This window comes from Physeter macrocephalus, chromosome 11, assembly GCF_002837175.3.
Source record: "Physeter macrocephalus isolate SW-GA chromosome 11, ASM283717v5, whole genome shotgun sequence".
Taxonomy (NCBI): domain Eukaryota; kingdom Metazoa; phylum Chordata; class Mammalia; order Artiodactyla; family Physeteridae; genus Physeter; species Physeter macrocephalus.
In genome coordinates, this window is record NC_041224.1 from 57,449,448 (window position 1) to 57,459,459 (window position 10,012).

At 50.1% G+C, this 10,012-nt stretch overlaps 1 protein-coding gene across 1 annotated transcript in view; it reads right to left on the bottom strand.

The window, feature by feature from the left end:
* Window positions 1–8,874, bottom strand: part of OAZ2 (ornithine decarboxylase antizyme 2) — a 15,059-nt gene extending 6,185 nt beyond the window's left edge. The window contains 1 exon segment of the mRNA NM_001291407.2: window positions 8,638–8,874. Coding sequence (NP_001278336.1) covers window positions 8,638–8,657 — 20 coding nt within the window. The 5' untranslated portion in view covers window positions 8,658–8,874.
* Window positions 8,875–10,012: the final 1,138 nt, after the last annotated feature.

Sequence of the window (10,012 nt, forward strand, 5' to 3'; positions counted from 1 at the left end):
CGGAGCGGCTGGGCCCGTGAGCCATGGCTGCTGAGCCTGCGCGTCCTGAGCCTGTGCTACACAACGGGAGAGGCCACAACAGTGAGAGGCCCGCGTACCACAAAAGAAAAAAAAAAGAAGAAGAATCCGCCTGCCAATTGCAGGGGACACGGGTTCGAGCCCTGGCCCAGGAAGATCTCACATGCCGCGGAGCATCTAACCTGTGCACCACACTACTGAGCCTGCGCTCGAGAGCCCGCGAGCCACAACTACTGAAGCCTGTGCGCCTAGAGCCCGTGCTCCGCAACAAGAGAAGCCACCGCAATGAGAAGCCTGCGCACCGCAACGAAGAGTAGCCCGCGCTCACCGCAACTAGAGAAAGCCCACGTGCAGCAACGAAGACCCAACACAGCCAAAAATTAAAATTAAAAAAAAAAAATCCCTCCCTTCCAGTGTGCTAAGGGACAGAATAATAAGACTGTACAGGCCAGAAAAAAAAAAAACTAAAGTGGGAGTTTCCCCAAGTAAAGGCACGCACACACACCCCACATGGGACGGTTCCCTTCCCATTCCCTAGTGACCACCTTCAGGCCTCTGTTGAGGTTGCTGCAGGACCACCAGGAAGGCTGGGCTGCTGGAGAAAGCTGCCTTGCTTGTATTGGTCAGTGGAGCTACCCAAGGACTGTGCAAACCTCTGGGGTAGATACATGAGATGTAGCCTTGTATACCAGGAGAATTGCATGGGTTCACAAAACAACCAGATCACCAAGGCCCTAGCAGTTCTAAAATTCTGGTGCTAACTCACTTCCAAAGAAATTACTCCTCAATGGTCTCTAGACGGGAGAGCTACATTCAACTCCTGACCTGCATTCCAACCACCATCTTGATTCTGAACTAATTTTCACTTGCAAATAGCAGAGGCAATGGGGCCAACCCACTGAAAAGATCAGAATGAGGTGGGGTTTTTGGTTTTTTTTTGATCCAGAATCCCTTTTGTCTTCCTAGAAATAATCCCTAGGGCCTGCCCTGCGTCCAGCACTAATCTATGAGATCATGATATTTCTGATGTCATGATCTCGCTCCTCCTTCAAATAAAAATGCAAGCAGTCTATCCCACAGTGACAAATCATTTACTTCCCCACTCACACAAGGATCCTGGAAACTCTTTCCTCTCCCACAAAGTCTGCACAGAAAGCAAGAGTAAGAGTGAGTGTGAGTGTGAGTGTGAGTGTGAGTGTGTGAGAGAGAGGGAGAGGGAGAGGGAGAGAGTGAGAGTGTGGGGGGTGGGTGTTTCAGGTCCCCAACCTGGCATCCAGTTCCAGTTCCCCAAGAGAAACAGCTGGCGTTTGGGATAAGCTTAGTAGACAGTAGATCACAATCAATAGTTACTTTAATCATCCATCACAATAAATCTGTTTTTAGTTACTTGCTGTGCGAATGGCAAACTGCTCTTTCAAAAAAACCTGGCTGTCATTTCTGACATGAAAAGGGAAGGGAGGGGCTTCCCTTGTGGCACAGTGGTTGAGAGTCCGCCTGCCGATGCAGGGGACACGGGTTCGTGCCCCGGTCCGGGAAGATCCCACATGCCACGGAGCGGCTAGGCCCGTGAGCCATGGCCGCTAAGCCTGCACGTCCGGAGCCTATGCTCCGCAATGGGAGAGGCCACAACAGTGAGAGGCCCACGTACAGCAAAAAATAAATAAATAAATAAAGGGAAGGGATATGGGTACATATGTGGTGGTTAAAGTAATTCAGGGGCATAAAATTGCCCAGCAACGGCCTTCTCGTATCAGCTTTAGTGTTCCAAATGGTATTGTGGCAAAATATGCCACCAACCTCAATAGGAATAGTGACTCCTGGAGGAACTTAAGCACAAGAGAAAGTGGCTTTTAAACACAAGTCTCCCTGTCACAAGATCCAAGTCAGGTTAGGTTTCATATTCAGTTCAGTCATGTTTCTACTGGCTCCAATGCCCAGCTTCTTCCATTCCTCCCTCATATCCTGTTCACTCCACTGGGGGGCAGGCATGGTTTAATCTCTACCACCAAAGGATGATTTAAGAAGCTAAGCTCAGTCTGGAGGCTGAAAAGATCAGGCTGATTAAGGAGAATCAAATGTATCAGACTGAACTCAAACATCCAGCTGGGCTGGTCTTGCTTCTGGAGAAGAAGAAAAAAAATACCATGCTGGAAATGAGGGTGTCAGGTATCCAAGTCAATTCGGAAGATAGATGGGAGATTAGAGCCAATGTGTTAGTGCCTTTTATTTCCTCAGTTGCTATCAGACATGCCCTTGGAAACACTCCTCAGGATACATACGAATGCTACCAACTTATCACATCCTGCTGTCTCTAATTTAAAGTGTTCTGTGAAACTGCTGTCTGAAATGTCCTTAGCAGGTTATAATTTCATACGCTGGCTACAGACAGGCAGCGTATGCCACAGATGTATTCCTGGGGAACGTTGCTGGTAAATCGTATTTTTATAATTCAAATCCCATTTTTAAATCTCTAGGTGCTTACTATTTAAAGGAGGTAACCTAAAATCTCTTGACAAAATAAAAGATCTCCTGTTAAATAAAGATCTCCAGTTGACTTTATGTCAGTTTTGATTTTTATATTTAGTTTGCTCAAAGCAGAGTACAGCTTGCTACACAGAGCAGAGATTTAATATAAAAGTAATTCTGTGGTTAACTTCCATTCAGCTACATTCAACAAATACTTGAATTCATATTCTCCTTGATATACTTTTGATCATGTTTCACTTGAATAAGTGGCCTGACATTATTCAAGTCTACACCCTTTCTCTCTGGTTTCCATTACCTGTTAGAGGAGGATCAGACGGCCTTAGTATTACCTACCTTGTGGTATCAAGTGAAAAGACATAAAAACCACATTCCCAAGCATTCTATATTCATTCCCTTCTTTCAACCTCTTCTGACCCATTCCTGTCTCAGCCCTCCCTCACAGAACACTCTCTAGGGTGCCCTGACTTCCCTCACACAGGCTGCTTTTACTCTGAGACTAGGAAGGTCTCTGATGACTAATGCCTACGCAGCAAAGAGGGACCAATCCAGGGCTGCCATTGCAATTAGCTAAAAGGAAATAGGAAGAAAGGTGGGAGGTGAATGGCCACCTTCAGTCTAGTGTGAGCATACAGGCTGATCTCCAGCTGCCAATTCCCCTTCCATATGAGAAGGGGGCCTTGGTCAGATGCCAGGCATAAGTCCTTTCACTAGGGCTGTTTGGTGTGCCAAAGGGAGTCTACTTGCTAAGCACGATTATAAAATTATGATTATAAAATTATAAAATGACATCACCACTCTGAATCACAGACTGAAAGCGAAACTGGGTTTTGGTTGATTTTCCACAAGAAACACACTTATGGTGGCAGCTAGATAGAATATCTGTGCCTCTGAGATTTGCTTATCTTGTTACAGAGCTGATATTGGCAGATCTTCGGCCAAAGGTAGGCACAATCACATATGCTATCAGAGATGGGTAGATACCTAGGTGATCATGCTTTAAAATAGGACCTTGGGACTTCCCTGGTGGCGCAGTGGTTGAGAGTCTGCCTGCCAATGCAGGGGACATGGGTTTGATCCCTGGTCCAGGAGTATCCCACATGCCGTGGAGCGACTGAGCCCGTATGTCACAGCTTCTGAGCCTGCGCTCTAGAGCCCACGAGCCACAACCGCTGAGGCCCACGTGCCTGGAGTCCGCGCTCGGCAACGGGACAGGCCACCGCAATGAGAGGCCCGTGCACCACGGTGAGGAGTGGCCCTCACTCGCTGCAACTGGAGACAGCCCGCATGCAGCGACGAGGACCCAACACAGCCATAAATAAATTAATTAAAAAATAAAATAAAATAAAATAGGACCTTAATTTTTCATTTCGAGTACCTCAATCTAGTTTGTATAGTAAGCTCATCACCCAGTTCCAGCCTCTCTTCCCAGGACAGAATTACTTCACTGTTTATACAATATCAAAGACCTAGAAAATTTTCTTAAGGTTTATCTTATACAAAGAATTTTACTATGCTGCTACTGACCAAAAACTACCTGTTTTGTTCACCTCAAGTAACAAAATTCTTGCTCACCTACTTGGCCGTTTCTGGTCTATAGATTTCAATTAGGCTTCACAGCCTCCGAATCATGGCATCAACTTGAATCAACACTGTGTATTGTTGTGTATCCCATTCAAAAAAGGGATGAATTACTTTTTTTTTTCTAGAAATATACACACATAACATCCCTCTACCCCACTCCTCAGTCCCCTTTTTTTATATTTCTGAGCTGCTCTGGGGCTAAATTTGGATTTCCTGCCAGTGAGGAATTACTATTATTAGTCCACACAGCTTTCTGAAGCATACCTCCAATTTGGGGGGATTCCTGACTATGCTAGGAGTGTCTGTCTCTATGGGATGACCTTGAAGGCACATAAAAGGAAAATCTGTTCTCCCTACCACTCCACAACCACAAGCCATAGTGTCAGTAAATAAGGAATAACCAAAACCAAATTCTTAGGGGGAGAGACAGAAATTCCATTACCCAGGGAACCATTCAGTGAAGATGCTCAGAGTAGCTATGATGTGCCATTGTACCCTGGCTGCCCCCGGCCCAGGAGAACCACCTGTGGAACCAAATGCTTCTCCTCAAAGCCCATCAGACACAGACTAATGATAATTAAGGATATCAAGCCAGAGCAAGCTCTTCTCCACATACTGTACTGTCACAAGGTACTAAGCAAGCCCTAGACAGAGACTACCTTCCTGACCCTACAAATCCAGGGAGAGAAAAGTCATGAAGCTTGATTTACTTGGATTTAAACCTGTTGTTCAAAAACCATAATAAAAGTTCTTGTACTGTGTCTTCTTCTCTCCCCCACCATTAGTAATTTTGACATTTTGCAAGTACTAATCAGAACAAAACTGGAAAGGAAGACCCTTGTTTTCAAAACGTACTGCAGGCTCCTCTGCAACTATTTCTTCCAGGAAACCAAGCTTCCACCTCTTGAGTATTTCACTGGAGCCAGGGAAGCTGGAAAGCCCATCCCCCACCCAATGGGCCCTAAACTCCCAGCCAGCTCACCCCTCCGTGGACACAAAACATCAAGAACACTGACTGGGAGGAACATCCGGCTCTTAACCGGAAATCGTTAGTTAGGGCCCTACCAGGATTCCTTTTAGAAAGTTAGGTGCAGGCCAGAGGAGGCTCGGAAACACGCTATGGAAAGAAGATTGCCATAACTCAAAGAAACCAGACACCCTGCACACCCCACCCCACCCCCAGGCCAAAGTGGAGGAGCCTGATCCCAGGCCTTGCTCCTGCCCAGGCCCTGGCAGGTCAGCTGGCTCCTCCCTTCACCTGCCTTTCATACAGCCAAGCCCCTCAAATTACCAACACACTAAGCAGAAAGAAAAAAAAAAGCAAGGGCTCTGGAGACAAGCAAGCCTGTTTTGCCACTTAGGAATCTGGAAGGAATCTTCATAGTTAAGGGAACCCAGCTCGCTCTTTTTTACATGTAAGCACACTGGCAAGGCCAGAACTAGAATTCAGGTCTCTCACACTCACAGTCGGTGAAAAGACCCTTACGTGTTGGTCCTAAGTACTCAACTCTCAGGGCTCGGGCTGCAAAGGACTTGGCACCTAGATCAGTTCAGTCTGGAGGACTCCAGAGAAGGCCTGCTGAGACCACACCACTTTCCAAACCCCACTGCAGAGACAAAAACATAAGACTAGAAAAGAAAAATCCTTCTCACAATGCCCTGGGATTTCCTGTAGGTTCCTCTGCTTCCCTCCACCCCTGCACTTCACCATGCCCCCTCATACCTGCACTCTATCCTCAGCACACACAGCATTCTTTACCACAAGTAACACCTTTTGCATCCAGTACCATCCAAGTATCTAGCCACCTCCACCTCCTCAGCTCCAGAGGGACTGGTTTAGAGAAGATGAAATAAGAGGGGACTGCAAAGGGGGATGGACATGGAGAGTTGGAAAAGGAAAAGAGAGCAGCAGAATACGACTGCAGGTAAAGAGGGCTTGGGAGGTAGGGTTAACGGGTCAAACAGGACTATAACAAACCAGGAAATGAGTGAATTTTCTTTCTGCATGTTAAGGAAGAAACAGGTGTGGGAGCTAGATAAGAGTCTAAGAAATAAGGGAAGAAAATGGTTAATGGCCGAGAACAGAGTTACTTGAGGTAGGAGAACTGAAGAGGCTGTTGCAGGTGTTTTGCGTATTTCTGGATCGTTCCTGGGAGAGAAAGACTAAGACAACACCCTTTTCTGCAGAAAAAGGGCTGACACCCACTAAAGGAATATGATGGGAAGGGTCTTCTGGCAGGAAGGGAGAGGAGGCAGTGTTTCTCAACCCTGGTTGCCCATTAGAGAGAGCTTCGAAAATGTATACCAATAACCGGCCCTACCCTAGGCTAATTACACCAGATCTTTGAAGGGGGGCCCAGGTGATTGATTTTTCACATGTGTACCTAGGGTTGAGAAACAAGAAAAGCTGAGATACAAGAAAAGCTGAAAACCCAGCTGGAATATTTGAGAATGGTGCTGTTAAAGGAATGGGAAATGGCAAGTTAGAAACCATTTTTGTGAGAAGGGAGCCCAAGTTTGAGAGGAACCTTGAGTGGTACTTAGAGCTCTGTGTGAAGAAAAGCAATTAGGAGGGCTATGTTTGTAAGAGGAACCAAAACCCAGTTTTGGATACGCCATGGCACAATTTAAGGAGGATTTTCAGGGAATGGATCTGCTTGCAAAACAATGTGGCCCAAGTGAGAGGCAGAGGCCATAAGGCCAAATCTGGAGACAAAGGGTCTGGTGTGGGGAACTAACGAGCTTCAGACTTACTTTGGAGGGAGCAGCAACAAGTCTTGGGAAACAACGAGGAAGAGAATTAGAACCCAAATTGTAAATAAAAGCCATTCTGATGTATAAGCAGCAGCTGGGGTTAAAAATGATGAGGAATCAGGAAATTAGGAAACAGTTTCACAGAAGAGTTTGGGGCAGAAATATGGGATATGTTGGAGGGAAAGATGCATGACAAGGACTGCCTCAGAGAAAAAGAGGAGAGGTAGAGAGAGCAAAATTGAATAATGAATTCTGCCTAGTTTGGGCAGCGGGGAAGTATATATGAAGCAAGTTTAGAAAACTACTGGTGCTCAGTTTCAGAAAGATGTGCAGCTTTTCTCTCCAATTAATGGGGGAAAGCTGGGGTCAGGTTTTGAGGAAGGACACTTGCAAAGGCCCTGTAAGGCGAGTATGGGGACTAATTTGAAATCACTGGAGGTGTAGGGAAAGAGGGTAGGTCTTCAACAGAAGCAGAGTAGGCTGAACTCTGTGATCTAATAGTCTAGAGATGGGGTTCAGTTAAGATGGGAGGAGTAAGAGTATAGATGAGAGAAAGTGTTTAAAGGGGTAGGAATGTTTAGAAGAACGCTGGGGGGAACATCATTAAAGGAACAGGATGGAGGACAGGAATCAAGCCCAAAGTGAGAAATAAAAAGGATGATGTTGGCAGACAGGGAAAATGCGGCCTAATTGGGGAAGGGGTGCCAGGGGGAGACGGAGGGAAAAGATGAAGCTGGAGTGAGGGACCAAGGGGAGCACTGAGCGTCACAGTAAAGACTATTAGGCCTGACTTGGGGGGGGGGCGAGAGTGACAGGTGGGGGTAATGGGTCCAGTTGAGAACTGAAGGACGGAGCCTGACCTGGGGTGGGGATGGGGGCAGTGATAAAGGAAGCGTCTGGTTGGAAGGTGCAGTTTAAATTAGGGAAGGGATTCAAAGGGAAGAATTTTAAGTGACTTAAACGAGCAGGAAGAAAGATTCGGGGAAGACGGGAAACAATTTGGGGAATCTGGATGAGAGCGAAAGCACAGTTTCGGGAAGGGGCCACCGTTCGGCGAGACTGAAGGGAACTGGGGACTGGATTGGAAGACTGGGTCCCGGTCTTTGGGGGCTTCACCGGGCTGCACGCTCGGACGAGGGGGATGGGCCAGGCTGGAGGAAGGGGCGCTAAAGGACGGAGGGAGGCCCAGTTGCGGGGCTGCGGCTCGGACTGGGGAGGCTGAAGTAGGGAAGGGACCCAGGGGGGCGAGAGTGACAGGTGGGGGTAATGGGTCCAGTTGAGAACTGAAGGACGGAGCCTGACCTGGGGTGGGGATGGGGGCAGTGATAAAGGAAGCGTCTGGTTGGAAGGTGCAGTTTAAATTAGGGAAGGGATTCAAAGGGAAGAATTTTAAGTGACTTAAACGAGCAGGAAGAAAGATTCGGGGAAGACGGGAAACAATTTGGGGAATCTGGATGAGAGCGAAAGCACAGTTTCGGGAAGGGGCCACCGTTCGGCGAGACTGAAGGGAACTGGGGACTGGATTGGAAGACTGGGTCCCGGTCTTTGGGGGCTTCACCGGGCTGCACGCTCGGACGAGGGGGATGGGCCAGGCTGGAGGAAGGGGCGCTAAAGGACGGAGGGAGGCCCAGTTGCGGGGCTGCGGCTCGGACTGGGGAGGCTGAAGTAGGGAAGGGACCCAGTGGGGACCGGATGGGGCCCCGCAGGAGGGGCGAGAACCGGCTGGGGGGTGGGGAGGAGGCCCTCTGGAGCAGAGGACGGGAGGATGGGGGCGGGGAGCCTAAACCGGGCCGTTACCTGTCCTGGGTGTTTATCATCCTCGGCGGCTCTGCTCAGGGTGGGAAGAGGCGGCGCAGGGAGTGGGTAGGTGGATGAGTGGGCGGGTGTGGGGTCGCGCGGGCGCGGGGGGCCGAGCTCTGCGGGGTAAGTCCCTGTCAGGCAGCGGGCCCACAGCCCTCCTCCTGCCTCAGCGAGCGCCTGCCTCCAACTGACCCTCCCCGGCCGCCGCCGACGCCTCCGCAACCGCCCCGCCCCCGAGTGCCTTATCTGCATAGCCCCACCCCAGCGCCGCGCGGTGTCCTGGGAAACTGGGGCCCACAACAAAGGGCAAAGCACCGCCCCGCCGCCGCGCAGGCGCACCAGGGGCGGTAGGGGCCAGGGGCGGTAGGGGCCAGGGGCGGTAGGGGCCAGGGGCGGGAGGGGCCAGGGGCGAGGGGCGAGGGGCGGTAGGGGAGGGGGCCGGGGGTCCAGATGAACAGCGGCATGTGGGGCGCGCGGGGCCGAGCTCTGCGGGCTAAGTCCCTGTCAGGCAGCGGGCCCACAGCCCTCCTCCTGCCTCAGCGAGCGCCTGCCTCCAACTGACCCTCCCCGGCCGCCGCCGACGCCTCCGCAACCGCCCCGCCCCCGAGTGCCTTATCTGCATAGCCCCACCCCAGCGCCGCGCGGTGTCCTGGGAAACTGGGGCCCACAACAAAGGGCAAAGCACCGCCCCGCCGCCGCGCAGGCGCACCAGGGGCGGTAGGGGCCAGGGGCGGTAGGGGCCAGGGGCGAGGGGCGGTAGGGGCCAGGGGCGAGGGGCGGTAGGGGAGGGGGCCGGGGGTCCAGATGAAAAGCGGCATGTGGGGGTGGTCGTGGTCGTGGCCGTGGCGGCAGCCTAGCGGCCCGAACGATGCGTTGAATTTCAGGTACCGTTTACTGAGCATTGACCTGACAGCCCTGGTCTCTAGCCCTTGTTTGCATGGGGCCGAGTAGGGCTGTGTCACTTGTAGGCCCTGGGAGGATATTTTATTAAACAAATTCGGAAATCTAGAAGTACTACACATATTTAAAAAAAAAAAAAGTAGTACTACACATATTATATTAGCGCCATTCGAGACTAAGCCCGGGCGAACAGATCTGTTACCTTAGTTAATATGCAGATCAATAACCTCAGCTATCAGCTGAGATCAACAATCTCTGCACCTTACAGACATATCTCAGGGCAATGGTCAAGGCCTGCTACTGGCTGGGGTCATCTGAAGCCAAATGGCTGTGAGTGAGGATCACAGTCACCTGACAGCAGTGGTGGAAGGCATCAACGCTGACTTGTTTACAAGCGCTTCAGATCACAATCATGCAAGGTTACTAGTTAACAGTCACTATCCCTGCTGGTCCTTATCACAGATCAGTGTCA